This window comes from Cydia amplana, chromosome Z (genome assembly GCF_948474715.1).
Source record: "Cydia amplana chromosome Z, ilCydAmpl1.1, whole genome shotgun sequence".
NCBI lineage: Eukaryota > Metazoa > Arthropoda > Insecta > Lepidoptera > Tortricidae > Cydia > Cydia amplana.
The window spans coordinates 2,699,108-2,716,975 of record NC_086096.1 but is presented as its reverse complement, the minus strand read 5'-3'; the positions used below and the strand labels follow the sequence as shown (position 1 = coordinate 2,716,975).

At 38.8% G+C, this 17,868-nt stretch overlaps 1 protein-coding gene across 1 annotated transcript in view; it reads left to right on the top strand.

The window, feature by feature from the left end:
• LOC134660907 (dipeptidase 1-like) overlaps positions 1 to 17,868 on the top strand; it is a 177,690-nt gene that overhangs the window by 138,183 nt on the left and 21,639 nt on the right. The window contains exons 5-9 of the mRNA XM_063516781.1: positions 73 to 205; positions 2,593 to 2,749; positions 4,853 to 4,907; positions 9,596 to 9,772; positions 11,001 to 11,085. Of these exons, the coding sequence (XP_063372851.1) occupies positions 73 to 205; positions 2,593 to 2,749; positions 4,853 to 4,907; positions 9,596 to 9,772; positions 11,001 to 11,085 (607 nt within the window). The remainder of the gene's footprint in view (positions 1 to 72; positions 206 to 2,592; positions 2,750 to 4,852; positions 4,908 to 9,595; positions 9,773 to 11,000; positions 11,086 to 17,868) is intronic.

The following is a 17,868-nucleotide window of genomic DNA, read 5'->3' as shown; positions in this document are numbered from 1 at the left end:
GATGAATATTTAACAGCATTCATTTGGATTGATTTGTAATGTAAATTTACTAACCACACGTTTCTTCAACAGTTCTGGTCGGCCTTCGTGCCCTGCGCCACGCAGAACCGCGACGCCGTGCAACTGACGCTTGAGCAGATCGACGTCATCCGTCGCCTTGTAGACAAGTACCCGCAGTACTTCCAGCTCGCCACTTCAGTCACTGGTAATAACAGTTCTGAACCTTCGTGCCCTGACCCAGAACCGCGACGCCGTGCAGACGCTCGAGCAGATCGACATCATCCGTCCCCTCGTCGACAAGTACCCGCTGTATTCCAGCTCGCCACTTCAGTCACTGGTAATAACAGTTCTGATCCTTCGTGCCCTGACCCAGAACCACGACGCCGTGCAGCTGACCCACGACCAGATCAACGTTATCCGTCGCCTCGTCGACAAGTACCCGCAGTACTTCCAGCTCGCCACTTCAATCACTGGTAATAACAGTTCTGATCCTTCGTGCCCTGACCCAGAACTGCAACGCCGTGCAGACGCTCGAGCAGATCGACGTCATCCGTCGCCTCATCGACAAGTAGCCTCAGTTCTTCCAACTCGTACTGTCACTATATGTTATGGTTCTGATCTTTCGTAAAGTACGTAAGTATTCAAATATGTATAACAATCTTCCCAAGCAAAAATGTTTATGCCGGTCTTAAGTAATCCATAAATTGGTTAGTCAATCGTGATCGTGATTTTTATGCGTCGTAAATATATATGTACACCTCTATTTATTTCTAGATTTTTTTCTTCAATAATGAGTGTATTTACATTTTATATATCCACAAAAATTTAAACGGGACCCTAAAAGTCCATCCCACTAAATATAAATGTTAAAGTATGTTATAGGTTTGGATCAGGTGGTATCTGATAGCAATTTTTGCACGCCCGCCCTATAAACCCGACGGGTCCCAATAACTGCCTTCCATTTATTGAAATTAAATGCCAGTCGGAAAGCTTACGTTGGGTGTCACGAAATATAACATTATTATATTAAACAATCTAATTTCACGTTTTTGAACGTTAACTTGTAGTTTTTAACGGAAATACAATCATTTCATTTTTTATGACGAATTGACGATGGTGTAAATTGCAAAATTATAGTGTAACAAACCCAATTTGTCACTAAATAAATCAAAACAACTATACTCATCCTTTTCTTGGTACCTACTCCAGTGCATAATTAAGACAGAGTTTATTTCTGTCTGTGTTTGAAATGAGATAGAGTTAGACCAAGAAAAGTCTGCAGCGATTTTGATAGCCCACGCAGTGCAAGTGTTATTTACACGTCATAAATTCATAGAAGTTTGACGTTTAAAATGACACTTGCACTGCGTGGGCTATCAAAATCGCTGCAGACTTTTCTCGGTCTGACTCTAGTCCCTGGCCAAACATGTCATCAGATTAACTATTTCTTTTATTTACTTATCCAGTCCAGTGGACTAGTCCAGTCAGCCAGGGGACAATTAATACAGTTTGTAAGAAAAGCTTGTGCCACGTCGAAAAAAGCTTACCTATAAGTACCATAAAATTGTCTCCTGGACCCTCAACCGTCAAAGAACATTTTATTTACTTAAATAAAGATTCCTTCTATAAATAACCTGTCAAACTCTGAACCCTGTTTCGTATGCCTCAATAAACATTTCGAAGTAAAATGGGTTTAATCAAGCAGTAAGTTTCCTAAAATAACTTATACATTTTCTAAAAACACTTTGTGAAAGGTGCCCAGTGGACCGTCACAAGTCTTTGCTTCAACAATAAATTCGAATTTAAGGATGACTCACGTTAGACCGGGCCGTGTCCGGGCCGGAGCTTCCGGAGCTTCGTTTTCTATGAAAAGCGTCACGTGATCATCTGTCATAGAAAGACACGGCCCGGTCATGGCCCGGTCTAACGTCAGTCATCCTTTATACACATGTCGTGAGTCATACCATGCCATACGAAAATTAAACTTATAACTCACACGTAACTCACATATTTTTGAGTCGTTCTCGTGACATTTTATGGAATTTTGAGTTTCCAGAACGTCCCGCTTGGCGCGCTGTTCAAAATCCCATACAAAAAACGCGTATGTCACGTCACGCTATCGAATGAAATTTACACTAGGGGTTATGAATATTAGGAAACTTGAAACTTATTCTGAATATTCACAAAATTGTATCGAACTCTGAAAAAAAAATCGGGCCATTATCTAAATTGAAACAAAATGCTACGATACGATAGGTAGATAAAATATTAGGTACCATCGCCCTGGGCACTATCTAGCCAATAGTAAAAAACCATTAGTTCCATTGGTCACGTTTTAAAAATACTAGCAACGCTTCGATGCGAACCGTTCGTTTTTACAAACCTCTATTGTGTCTATGTCAATATTTTTAAGCGTTTTACACCTATAGTACATGTATTGTTAGATTTTTGCTTAATCAAACTGGGCACTACTTTTCAGTTTTTTCGCTTTTACTGAACTGTGACGCGGTGGGCAAAGATATGTTAAAGGGCAAAGTATTATACTTTTACGGTATACCCATCAGTGACCCGGCCATTACGCTTTTTCCACAGACATCCTTCAAGCGCACAGCGCTAGACCACGCAAGATCGCTTCTCTGATCGGTATTGAAGGCGGCCATTCCATCGGCAACTCCCTCGGAGTTCTCCGTAGCTACTACCAGCTCGGTGTGCGCTACATGACCCTGACTCACACCTGCAACACGCCTTGGTAAGTAGTGTATGTATACCGGAATTCCGGAATACCGAAATACCGGAATTGAATTTAATCAATATTGAATCGGAATTCCAGTATTGGATTTTTATTAGTTTCAGTTTCAAAAATTATCAAACAGAAGACTGCTGTTGGTACAGTCGCAATCAGAAGATATCGGAGCGACCGAGGTGCTCAAAAAAATCGGTACACGCACTTTAACGCCTTGACAATAGCGGCGTGTTTAGATATTTGTGAGCACCTTGTACCTGATTGCGACTGTACATAAGTACAATGTTTAGATTATGTCAATAAATTGTAAATGTGTAGCAAAATATTGCGGACGCCCTAAAGGCCTAAACTGAGTGAGCGGGGGCGTGCGGCGTCGATATTAAACATACTAACATAATCTGTGATTGCGAATAACGTATTGTACCGTACCCGAGTATTTACTGGTGAAATAAAAGTACTCTTGAAAATTATGGTAACGGTAAAACGCCCGCGTTCCATTTTTGAAATTGAAACTTTTTAATATTTGTTAAAAAGTTTGCGTGTGTGTTTCTATTTCCGTAGGGGTTTCGAAGTGGAAATAATGGGAGTTTTCAATTTCGGTGTATTTGACTGCCATTTATTTATTATAAAGTTATTAGTGAATTTAATAATATTTTAATGTTTGTATAATAATTATGTACACTTTGGCCATGCTAACGTTGCACAAACCTGGTAGTAATAATGCATACGTGGGTGAAGCAACTTTTTCTAGTCACTCGTTGCCATGGTTACTGTCTCCTTTGGATTGTTATGTTCCCCTGGGTCACTTTAAAAACCCTTATTGTATGGTGTTTGAAAAACCAAACATACATTTTTATGGCAGTTACAAACCCTTTCTACGATGGGCCATCTACTTAGGATATTAGTAAAAGGTAGTACTTATGAAATTTCTTCTAACAAACTATACTACTATTGTCTCCTGGCTGACGGGAAAGATAAAGGTCCAGTAAAAGTTTTAGATAGTCAATATTATAATTATAATAATACTCGTATGCCCCTAAATGCACTATAGTTATTTACTATGTAAAAATGATTTACATTAAAATGGTGCTACTTTCCCGAACTAGTGCGGGAAAGATCACTTTCCGTGTGTATGTCGAAAGTTTAAAGTGCCATATGTACCGTAAAACGTTGTACGATACACGTGCGAATAGGTAATTCACAACTCGTGTCGATTTAATTTGAACACACTCCTTCCGGTCATGTTTTAATTTATCGCCACTCGTTTCGAATTTCCTCTTTTCCGCACTTGTATCGTAAATAACTATTACAGCACTATAGCGGCTGCATAAGTTATTTCAGAATAGTCCCCCAGCAAAGTTTCGAAAGCTAAACATGTGACAAGTGCATTGTGGTGCAGTGGCTGCAACTGCTAACTTGGTACAATGCAATCGGGTTACGAACTATCCTCGCTTGTACTTGCATTTAGTGTTATATGCAAATTCAGAATATTGTTTCATTAAGTAGGTATAAAGTGCGACATAAAATAGTAGAAATTAAATAAAAGGGAACAAAAAAATTTTCATACTAAATTGTTGCCATGTTTAAGCATTATACGTCAAAAATGTGACCGTTACGTAGGAAGTGGCGCCCTAAATAATTTTCTACAATTTCTTGTCGGACTATAAATATAGTTGGTCAAACCAATTTGTCAGTTAATAAGAACAAAAAAACTATAGGTACTCATCCTTTTCTTTTGGGTGCTAGTACTAGTGTAAGACAAAGATAGTATGATTATCTCTGTCTATGTTTGAAATGAGACAATCCTTTGACAAACTATAAACCAGTACCTATCACACAGTATACGGAAACTTTGTCTTGAAATATTTTTAAGACTGAAAATGAGCGCGTATTTTTTCCAACTATAGCTTTTGTTTCTTTCTAAGAAATATGAAGACACTTGTCTGGCATACCAACTTATCTCTGCCACTTGATCCGTCGTAACACATTGCAATAAGGTTCATTTTCGTCAGCCAATATGCAAAGACAAGTTGGTACTAAAAGCTCGGCCACCGTCCATACAGCGAACAATAGCGAATTGCTTGTCATTTATATGTTTGTTTTTCCTAGGGCCGACTCCTCGAACGAGGCCCCAGCCGTAAACGGACTCACCGAATTCGGAGAGGTAAGAATGAACCTAATGATCATACCGCTAAGCTTCATTTTACATTAGCAAAGCGAGCGAGCCCGAGCGAATTATTCTCGTGTTTCTAGCAAAGTTGGGTTTCGGATTTCTGTAATCTGTCTTGGCAACATCAAGTTAATTTGGTCGTTAAAGTATACAGGTTAAGGTTTATTATTGTTTGTTTACGGGCTTAAATCTTTGTTTTTGCCGATAATATGCGGACAACACGCCACGAAAAGTGTAATTAAGTAGGTTTTCTTGAGAATATTACAAATATTTACGCCATAGCGTGGGTTTTTACGAGGGACGAGATATTAAGGGTCTGTCCTATATTTCTCTAATATGTTTTACCTACTGGGTGTGCGCCAATGTTGCTCCGTCTAGTGGCAAGTGATCTATAATGGAAGCGCTCGGTCGTATAGTTGTGTTATTGTTGTGTTTACGTTCGTGGTTGGAGCACGAGCAAACACGGGGTCTAGAGTCCGTCTAAAGCAAATATTGCACCGACTTGACAAAACAAAGTGAAGCGTGGTCATTATAAACGTCATATTTACATAACTAACCAAACTTTAAAATTTAAAAAACCCTTCGAAATTATAAGATTATAAGAGTTGATGATCTTCAAACGGCTGGACAGATTTTCATGAAACATGGCTAAGAATACTCGGGATAAAATTATCTATGACACAAAAAAACTAAACGAAAATCGGTTCATTCGTTTGGAAGCTAGGATACCACAAACAGATACACAGATACACAGACAGACACGTTAAACTTATAACACCCCTCTCTTTTTGCGTCGGGGGTTAATAAATATTTGACATCAATCATGACATCGCCATACTCTGTCATTGCAAATGACATTCTGAGTTAGCTTGGCCCGACTAGGTACCTTACTAGTTTATATTCTGTAACAAAAAACATAAAACCGGCCAAGTACATGACAGCGAAATGTATGATAACTAAATAACTAATTTAGATATCATTTGTGACGTTATCTATGAAAAGGGACCTTATTGTCGATGGCGCTTACGCCATTATTAACGATGCTCCGATATAAATACAATGCCGCGCGAAGCTGTGCGGCGTAAGCGCCATCGACAATAAGGTCCCTTTTCATAGATAATGCCCCATTTTGATGTCAAAATGTAAGTTTAAATAGGGCTCCAGATAATAACGCTACTATAAAGTTTAGACCAAGTTCTGGCACAAAAAGAAAACGGTCCCCGAGGGAAATCTAACTTTACCTGATAAAACTTTCGGAAGAAGCTACAGTCAGGTGTAAAAATATGGGTGCATACAACTTACTCAAAAATATGTCCCATATTTCTTAATTCGTTGACATAAGAGCTATGTGACATATTTTTGAGTATGATGAGTGCACCCATATTTTTACACTCGAAGTGTTACAGTCGAAGAAAATGTTATTAATAGGTTTTCAATCCACCTCACACACATAATAAGAAACATGATTGCCGACTTCGTGAAATGAAATACTCCATAGTTTAATATAATATTAAGAGTAAATACACCTCACCTCATAATAAGAAACAGGATTGCCGACTTCGTGAAATTAAATGCTCCATAGTTTAATATAATATTAAGAGTAAATAAGAGCGATTACAGCGGCAGTTAAGTTTGCTGTCATAATTTTTTGAATGTAGGTAAGTATATAAATATTTTGTATTAATAAATACCTAAATGAAAAAAAAAATCATTTGGTTAGGTCAAAATACTTAATACGTTATAAGGGCAACTCTTAATGCGTCTTTCCTGTGGACATTACATAAGTAAGTAAGAACGGTTTGTAAAAAAATACCGTAAAAAATTATAAAATCAAAAAAAGTACCACGTTTTTTCGGAAGTTGACACATTCTATAAAATCCGTGCTCACCTCGCCACATGCATGATCCCCCCCATTCCCCCCCCCCCCTTTCGGCGCACGAGGGCACTAATTTTAATTGATGCTCGTAAAGAAACTCATCACCATGTTAAGGGAGGCGTGAGGCTGTATGTATGCATTGCTTTTTGGTTCAAGTCACGACAGACTTGGCAAATTTTGACTATTAACTTCGTGAGGCCATCATTATGTTTTAAGTTTTAAATACCTGCCATTTAAGGGCCCGGGCACACTTAGCGTCTTGCGAGCGACGGCGTCTAGCCAACTCTACGGCTGCTGCTCGACGCAACGTCGGCGCAATGCCATTTTCGATAACGCTGACTAGACGCCGACGCTCGAAAGACGCTAACGCAGCGTACTACGTAGGCGAATAACATGCGAACGCGAAGCGAAGCGATGCGGCGCGGTGTGTCAATCCTTCGATGCCTATAGAAGTGTCCTGCGTGGCTGATCTCGTTGCGAACGCGAACGCCGCCGTGGGTCCGCCGCGCCGCGACGCGCCGCTTCGCTTCGCGTACGCGAGTTGTTCGCTTACGTAAAGGGGCCCACTGATTACCAGTCCGCCGGACGATATCGGCCTGTCAGTTGTTCGGAACTGTCAACTTTTTGTTCTAACTGACAGGCCGATATTGTCCGGCGGACTGTTAATCAGTGGGCCCCTTAAGACGCTGCATATTATACGCTGTATAATATGCAGTTAAGTTAAAAACAATTAAAAATTCCCTACGCTAATCAAGTGGTGAAAGTCATTTTTGGTGAACCATTTTATCCAAACTGCTGGATCGGTTTATGTCGTACATTTTGGCCGTACATCAGTCGCCATCAGATATAGCGGACCCACAGAACATTATTAAAGAGGCTTGAGGCTGGAGAGGAACATTATTAAGAATGGCTATCGCGCGCAGTTAGTATCGGAACCGGTGTCGCCGCTCGTTCCTCTCCACATTTACTAACACTCGCGCAACGGTAGTAAAAACTTGTGTGCCTGGTGAATGGATACGCCTTCTTTAGACAGATTTGATGTCTGGCTTCTTAATCTGAAGGTTATTGTGGCGCAAAAAGGCATATTTACTTCGTTTTCGGTCAGTGCGGGCGAGTAGCATGCGAGCGTTTGCTCAAAACCGGCGGCGACACGTACGCTGCTCGCATCGCCATTCTAACTTGTTCTGTGATCGGACCGGTCAAGGCGCTCACAAATATCTGAACACTCTATTGTCAAGGCGTTAGAGTGCGTGTTCAGATATTGTGAACACCTTGGCCGCTCCGATATATCTGATGGCGACTGTACATTGTGGATGTAAGATACATCCGATATCGTATCGGACAAAGTGAAGTTCACGCTTGCACCACACACGTACATAAACCAGAAATGTAGCCCATCGTTCACAAGAGATGAGAGTCGCGACGGCGCGGTTCTTTAACAGACTGCCGTATTCGAACTTCAAGATATTCACAAGAGACGACACGTACTAGATCCATTTTAGATACGTTATAGTTTATATTTCATCTAGTTCTCTTTTGCAACGCAATTCGGGCAACCAATGTCACTTTTACGATAGATCGTGTTAGATATCTATTAGATGCGAATTAGATCTCTAAGTAATATCTTGTGGAAATCGTTCAAGACTATCTCCAGAATCGCGGAAATGTCAAATTTGACAGGTTAGATCTTAAACATATCGTTATCGTATCTTGGCGATGTCTAAAAGATATCTAATAGATGTCTATTACAAAATCCGAATCGAGCCCTGTATCCATGATTCACGACCGTGCGACCACTGATGTGGCGACGGAAAATTACCAAAATTGCGAAATTTCCTATATAAGAAAGTTTCAGCAACTACTCACATTTTATTATTAAGAAGAATCCGAAACTCAGCTTAAATATTGACATTTAACTATTATTAGGTATATGACTCATGAACGCGAGTAAGGGTTTTAGTTATTTAGGTATCTCTCCGGCTAAATAGTTGTTAAAGATAAAGGGCCATGGCGGGATGACCTGGACAGCTTCCCTCCATCGTCAATATCTCAATAAATAATGAACCTAGCGAAAAAAGTATATATCCTTTTTTGTAGAAAATTTTACGTATATTACATGTGTACTAGAACATTTTTTGTTATGGGTCACCGTTTAAGAGTTATTTACGAAAAACTAAAAGAAGGGACCTGTACACCCCCACCAACCTGATCTTAGATTCGTTGTATCCTTACCATGAATTTGACACTGACTATTCGCTGGCGAATGCGTAAACTAACTCTCGCATCTCCCTCAAACCATAGAGAAATATAGTAAGACAAGAGTGCTCACTCCATACATCAGTTCAGACTATTAATTTCAGTGTCTACATCTAGCATCGAGTAGCGGAACTATCAGTACTGCTACTTGACAATAGATGTAGCACCGACCGGAAAGTCTTATCTCAACAGCATAAGACTTTCCGGTCGGTGCTACATCTATTGTCAAGTAGCAGTACTGATAGTTTCGCTACTCGATGCTAGATGCTAATAGTCTTTTTGGTACTAAAACTGATGTATGGAGTGAGCACTCTATGTATTTTTTTCTCTATGCTCATACTGACGGTCTAGCATGAGTTGCGTTCTCGCGCGCGACTCCATACATCAAGCGCGACTTCAAGTATGGAGTCGCGCGCGAGAACGCAACTCATGCTAGACCGCCTGACATTGGTAGAGTAAGCCGAATATCTGCGTTTGAGTCGTAGTCGCTAGCGTTTAAGGCCGCGTAAAATTCATGAGGGTACTGACGTTTCGTTTCCATTGTCCACAGAAAGTGGTGAAAGAGATGAACCGCCTGGGTATGCTGGTGGACCTGTCACACGTGGGTGAAAACACGACCCGGGCTGCGATCAAACTGTCAAAGGCGCCTGTCATCTTCAGTCATTCTTCTGTGTACAATCTTTGCGCGCATAAGAGGAATGTGCCGACTGACATCATTCACTCTTTGGTAAGATTCGTAATTATTTTGGTTTATGTGACTGTTAAATAATCAAACTCGTGTGATGTTTTTATGAAACTCGCTTTCGCTCTTTTTTTCTTAATTTAAGTACCTATAGGTATGTGTTATTTATAGGTACCTACATATACCTACATTATCATAAAACCGTATGATGCGTTTTCAAAAACCACAAATTACGGCCAGCATTAAAGATAGAGTCTGACTCATATCGGAAACAGGTGGAATAAGTAAAAACTCGAGTTGGCCTGTCAGTGGATATAACGTTTTATTTGAAATATAATGTCAATTGCAAACAGTCGTAACTTGCGGTTCCTGAGTTCCACTATAGAGCGCTTATAATATCGCTTTTTCATGCTGTAACATTTTATTTCAATACATATCAATTATAATATGTAGATAAAGTAGTGTATGTAACTGTGCATAATTAGGCATTAAAATACGAGTGTTTATAAAACGAACTGAAAGCGAGTTTCATAACAACATCACACGAGTTTGATTATTTAACAGTCACATAAATTACTATTAGGGTTTATAAATTAAGCCCTCTTTATGCAACAGGCGCACAAAAGTCTCGGGTTGATTATAGACCTCGTCTCATTTTGTTACTCCTGCTCTTGAATTTTAAGAATCAATTAAATTTCAATTCCCTTGGGTCGTTAACGGAATGTTGCCGATGATTCAAAGTATAACACTGCCAGTCAACCGACAAGGCTAATCCAGACGGGACAATTTTTCGCACAATCTGATTAAATTGTCTGATCAAATCAGGTGGTACGCAAAAGTGTGATTGGCTCGCCGATCCCACTTGATTCTACTGTAAGATTATGACCGATCAAATGGAGGTGCGGACGCTAGAATGCCAATTTTCGACGCTAGTATGAGCCATAATATATTTTTATATGGGATTTATTAAATTATTACAGTATGTGAACATCAATATGTATTAATCTAACTATTAGTAGTTACATAGTTAAAAAGATTTAGGTATTAAAAAAATAATCATGGTAGTTTTTTTGCCCGTTTTTAAAGTAACCTCATGTTTTAGAGCAACCCTATTTTACCGGTATGCTTGGATTATATCCTTGGATTTCACGGCCCTATAAATCCCGGTCTTTTGATAGGCTTGCGTGGGGATATAGATTCAACACGTAGAGGCCCCTTGGAGACCTTTAATTGGCGCAACCCATGAATTACCGGTATTTATTATTAATTGCAGAAAGAAAACGGCGGTATCATAATGGTGAACTTCTTCCCGGACTTCGTGAAATGCGCACCCAACGCCACACTGTCCGACGTCGCTGGTAGGTTTAGTTAAAATACCGTTATTTTCGTGTAACGTTAACTTTTATAACTTTATCTACAAAACCAAAATTATAACATATTGATAAGTTGCTGAAAAACGTTACTTAACGGTATTATAAACCGTTATTTAGTAACGTTACTTTCATAACGTTCCACCTTATACAGTTTTTACAACCCACCGAGCGCAACCACCAAGCCGAGACGGTACCTACTTAGTATTTGTTTCGCCAGTGTAATTCTGTCGTTATGAAGAAATAGCAATACATTTTGAACGAAATCGCAAACACGAAGGAAAATAACGTTATAATATGGATATTTTTATAACTTTATAAAGATTAGCCCCTAAGTGCGAGCCATAATCAAGGAGCGAGTGCATAATTATTTTCCATCGTATTTTCACGAAAACGTACTGAACGTGTCTTTCTATTTCAGTCAGTCTCGGAACAAAAAGTACTGACGTTGGTTGAAGTGGCATGACAAATACGAACGTTTCCGATACAATACGATGGAAAATAATTATGCACTACATCTGTACATGTCCGTAGCAAGGTGCTACGAAATAGTGCTACGCCGTATCGAGCTTGATCGGAATCACTTCTTTCTACGAGAAGGCCAATTCGAACGTCCACTGTAACAACAAAATGATATCTTAATAACTCCATTTATCGTTCGCGCGTGCATTTCGCTCGTACCTATCCGTACATGTATTAGCGTGAGCCAGACGCAACAAATGAGTTTGTTTTGGCCTCGAGGCAAAGTTTGAATTGGACTCGAGGCCATAACTGTTGTAAACAGCATAAATTAAGAGCCCATCAATGTGCACACTAGCGCCACTGCTAATTTAATTCATCATCATCATCATTAACTTAAGAGTTATTCTCTTGTCGGTGAAGTATCTTCCAGCATTCCCTAATTTAATTACCGCACCGTTAAATTTAAATAATCGTAATTATTTAAATTTAACGAAATATATTTAATAAAAGGGGCCGCTACATACTGTATCTTTTTTTTTAATTTATTTAGAAAACAAACACCCTTTTACAAATAAGTCTTACAAAAATGACTAAAAACAGGCCTAAAGTTTCATACGTTACTAAGTCGACTATTACAATGAAAAGTAAATAGGTTTACTTAATTATAAATTACCTATATCTTTATCTTGTATTAAAGTACCTTTTGAATACATCAAACCAGTGTCTATGTTGCTGGATTCGTCAATCTATGCGACTATGCGTCCAAAGTTAAAACGGCCGTTTTAGATTTGAGTTTATTTAGCAGTGGCGCTAATGTGCACGTTGATGGGCTCTTAAACTCGGAGGCAATATATTTGCTTACACGTTACTCATACTATTATCAATGAATATAGTACAAAACGAGGGGTTAATAGTGTGTGCGTTGTATTCGTGAGGTTCAAACGTGAATAAAGGTTAGGGGGGGGGGGGTCGAGCCGGCGGTGGCAATCCACTTACTTGCCGGGGTTATTTGCTCTCGGGATGCCAAACGTGCCGTAAAGTTGGCCACAGCGTAGGTCAGCGGAGTCACTTTATGAATTTCTTCATCCCTTCTTTATTCTTAAAGATTTTTATATTGTTTCCACTTATTTATTGCATGTTAGCTGTATTTTTTCGACATCTGTTATTGGCTTTTGTTTTTTGTTCATTGTGCTATGCGTAATGTAGTTTTTGTATTGCTGTTGCTGCCCCAAATAAATAAACTAAATAAATAAAATAAACGAACGCTGTAATTATTTAGATTTGTCGGAGGTAGTTTAGCGGAAATTATGCAATCTGAAAAGAAAACATTAAAATAAGTAAATAAACGGCATTTATTTTTAAAAGAAGGCTTAAATTTTAATGACAGATTTATGTGTTCGGATAAGTCATTTAAATTTTGACTAGGTACATGAGACAATTATATTATAAGACATGTAAAGCAGTAAGTTTTTGCTATAACCCTTGCAAAAATATAGTTTTCGTGTAGTGCCTTTATAAAAATGTCAACAATTCAATATGAAAATAAAAAATTGCGTTAGCTCCGGGATCTTATGCCCTTGTCAAAAATTTGGCTATTTTATTCTAAGATGTGTCTAAAGGTTATGTTTTTCGACAACGTTGTGAAAGTTACTATCATAATGTCGCAGTTAAGCGTATTGACATTAGAGTTTACTTCCGAGTGGGTGGAACAGGGGAAGGTTAATTATGCGCAGTTTATTCTTTAATGACACTGGAGAAAACTTGATATTCGCGGTAAACCAAATTTTGTGAAGTTTTAACCTTGAATAACTTCCGACGCGCACACTAAATTTTACTTGACTTTTAAGGGAACCTTTAGAACACCAAAATAAAGGTGAATAAAAGTTTCCAGCTTATTATCTCTCATTTCGAGGTTGGCCCCCTTTTTCGGCGACAGATTAGGTCAAATGGAGAGCGTTTTTACTTCAAGTGGCTATGCTGTTGTAAGCTGTGTAAAGGTGAAGTATCTTGACAAAGTCGTGAAAGTTACTATCACAACGTCACAGTTAAGCGTATTGAAGGAAGAGTTCACTTTCCGAGTCGGTGGAACCGGGGAAAGTTAATTATGCACAATTTATTCTTGAATGACAAGGAAGCGTTTGAATGGAATATGTGAATTCTTGTTTGTGTTGTGTTATGTTATGTACTTTATGTTGGTAGGTGGGGGTTTTCAGAAAAATTGGTACTATTTACTTTTTAGGGTTCCGTACCCAAAGGGTAAAAACGGGACCCTATTACTAAGACTCCGCTGTCCGTCCGTCCGTCCTTCCAGGCTGTATCTCACGAACCGTGATAGCTAGACAGTTGAAATTTTCACAGATGATGTATTTCTGTTGCCGCTATAACAACAAATACTAAAAACAGAATAAAATAAAGATTTAAGTGGGGCTCCCATACAACAAACGTGATTTTTGACCGAAGTTAAGCAACGTCGGGCGGGGTCAGTACTTGGATGGGTGACCGTTTTTTTGCTTGTTTTGCTCTATCTTTTGTTTATGGTGCGGAACCCTCCGTGCGCGAGTCCGACTCGCACTTGGCCGGTTTTTTTATAATAACTATCAACTTTTAGGTTATTTGTACTCAGAATCACGAGGTATTTCTTAAACAGAAGTACCTATATATTCTTCCCTTCCGTCGCAAGTTTCGCGCGGCGCGCCATATCTTTTGTTCCTTTCTATATTCCTGATTTTATGCCCACTCTACTCGTAAAGTTGCATGCTTACCATTTTGATAAATGCTTGATAGAACAACCGTATTACAGTCGCCATCAGATATATCGGAGCGGCCAAGGTGCTCACAAATATCTGAACACGCCTTTACCGTCAAGGCGTTAGAGTGCGTGTTCAGATATCTTTGGACACCTCGTCCGCTCCGATATATCTGACGGCGACTGTACAAGGCCTGTATTTTTGCCAAAGTCGTGTTTTTTCCAGTGACACATTGACAGTAAGTTACTTTCGGGCGGAAATGGAACGTCTGCTTTGAGTTCCATTTCCGGCTTCTGTGTGTGTCTATTTTCGTGGGTCTTACCTATGATTTACTATTTTTAAAGGTAACAAAAATTTCATTCCAATTTAAGCAAAAACATGTTATAGTGTGTTCGGAAAGAGAAGAGTCGTGGAATGTATCGGGCCCCATACATTCCATGACTCTTCTCTTTCCGAACAGAATCTAGAAGTTTGAGTACAAACCGCAACAGTGTTAACTGTCCATCGGTGGACCTTATGCTATTTGTAATAAGGTTTACGAAATGTCAGTTAACAGTGTGGGCGGCGATGGTATACAAATTACTACGGATTTGGAAGGGCTGCATATGTTTAGTGTTTTCTTTTTTTTTCATAATAATTTTACTTTTTACATCAATGTAGAATCAACGACGTAGTAAAATATGAACAGGTTTCACAATGGGTCAGTACCTGTACCATGAGTCACTGACAGTGTCAAAACTGACATAATATACTCTAACGTCTACGTAATTTACTTACATATATCTCGCTCGCACTAATATGCGAGTACGAGTGAGATGCATAGAAAGTAAATTACGTTCTCCATAGCGTTTATGACAGTGCCATACTGGTGGTAGCCACACAGGAATCAAGTTTTTGTTAGTAGGTACATACATCCTACATCAGCCTAGTTTGGGGCTTATCGGACACCTTTTGTGCATGCTACTGTATTTCTTAGTTATTATAAATAATGTTCTTATTCTTATACTTGCGGCACTCAGTTGATTGTATAAGTTTATAACGCATATAATATCATAGAAATACGCGCAGCCGAGCAAAAATGGTAATTGTCTCAGATAAAGGCCTAGTACCTAATAGGGATGCGCGAATTATTTTCACCGAAATCATTTTCTTTCATCAGTATCGATAAAATTTGGTGAACAGGCGGCCTAGCATAATTTGCGTTCTCTTTGGTGTATGGAATCGCGAGAGACGCATCTCATGCTAGACCGCCTGATAGAGTTCCCTATTCTGTACAATGTAAGCGCAATCTCACCGTAAATATGTCCTAAAAAATCTTCCTCTGAGTGATGAAAACCTATTTAGTTTTATTCCACCTAGAATGAGTTCTTCAAACCATCCAAATGTTATCCAAAACTAAGAATACGGTTATTAGGTAACAATAGTTTTTAGATAAATTTCGCCTTGCCATGATAAGGGTTTACATTTAATTATTGTGTTTGTAGACGTCTTAATTTAATATAATCATATTTTATTATGTAATTAGCTTTAATCCTATATTAGTTTCATTCATTCCTTCATTCATTTACGTCACTCATTGGCGTATCGAAACTAACTGTAAGAAGAATAGAATAAACGTGCAGAAAAAAATACCAAGAAAATTTCATGGGAACTTTGCAAGTTTAATAAAATATCTTTGGCAGCTAGATGCGAGTGGTATCGTAGGAATAAGACAATATGATTATCTCTGCCTATATTCGACAAACAAGCGTTTCTACAGATGTAGTTCATAATTGTTTTCCATCGTATTGTCTCGGAAGCGTTCGTATTTGTCATGCTAGTTCAGTCAAAGTCAGTACTTTTCGTACTGAGACTGACTGAAATAGCAAGACACGTTGGTAAGTTTCCGTGAAAATACGATGGAAAATAATTATGCACTACATCTGTACCCATTTCTAATCGATAACAGGAAGCACGCGATCGCCCCGTCACTAGTTATTACCGATCCCACCGGTCTAATCTCCCGTTTTATTACTTTCCTACATCTCTATTACACACGTATAGGGTGTTCAGTGTTTATCCATAGGTCTATCCTCCTAAGTCCCTGCGTACAAATTTTTGTAAGTACATATTCCTAAAAATATTTTGAACTTTCATTGAGTAACTAAGGGTTCCTAATTCAAAAACAAAACAAATGCTTCTGGGTCTTAGGAGGCTATATAACTCTGTAGAAGATAGTTGCAGTAGTTAGTTATACAAAATACAAAAATACAAATACAAATTATTTATTATCATAAAGGTTGTACTTATACATATGCAGAGATATATCCATCAGACTCCAAACTAGGCTAAGCCTGTATCTTGGAAGTCTGCGAGAACGATTGACAACTATTTTCACATTAGTAGATACAGTGTTTACTTAATACTAAAGTACCCAATTACTATAATACAAGCTAAATAATACAGAATAATTAAACTAAAAGAACTAAATATGTTACCCAAGTTTGGGTGAAAGCGTGTGTTTGTGTGGGTAGTGTAGTGTGTGAGGGTGTGTATATTTTTATTCACATAAAGGTGATATTATAATACGTCACAATTCATCGACATCGACGTATTAAGTAAAATTTATTTGCCCTCGCACTATTTGTCAAAGCGAAATTGAACCCAGATCAGATCAGATCGGGGTATGGTCATACTAAGGGCGTCCGCTAGATGGCGCGGGTGCACGGAGCGGCCGCACGCACGCGGGTGCCATTACATCAGTCGCACTTACGCGTCCGCGCCAGTTAGCAACGCTCCTACTATTTTTCGTTAACCCGCTCACCCGCTCCGTGCAACCGCGCCAGCTGACGCACTAAGGGCACTTAACTCATAAAGTACATTGAACAGTAGGTAACTACAGTATGGGGTTAAAAAAACAGTGTAATTTTTTCTAAAGAATCGGCAATTCGCATGAGACACCTGAGACACTATTCCATCTGACGACGACATCTTCGACGCTTACCTACTCTGAATGGGCTTCATGCTTGTTTGCCACCGATTTAATATCAAACACTCCCTATACAGAATCACCCACTGTATTATTCTACAAAATTGCCTACAGAGTAAATAGCTTGGTTAATTAGTCTGTAATAAATTAATTCGCCGTAATTACATTTATTTCGACTGTCAGGATATTCATTTATGTTACCTACGTGAAATTAGCAATATGCCAAAGAGAATATTCAACAATATGGTATTTGACTACTAGTCAAATCAGTTCCTTTTTCGAACTGTCAGAAGAACGATTTTGCTACTATCTATCTATCTATCTATCTATCTAATACCTTTAAACGAGCAATTCTTGTTTATTTATTTATATATATAGTTATATATTTCGGGGATCTCGGGAACGGCTCTAACGATTTCGATGAAATTTGGTATATAAGGGTTTTCGGGGGCGATTAATCGATCTAGCTAGGTCTTATCTCTGGGAAAACGCGCATTTCCGAGTTATTATATGTTTTCCGAGCGAAGCTCGGTCACCCAGATATTGGAATTTATATGAAACACTAGCATGTGACGTCACAATAAAATTACCTAC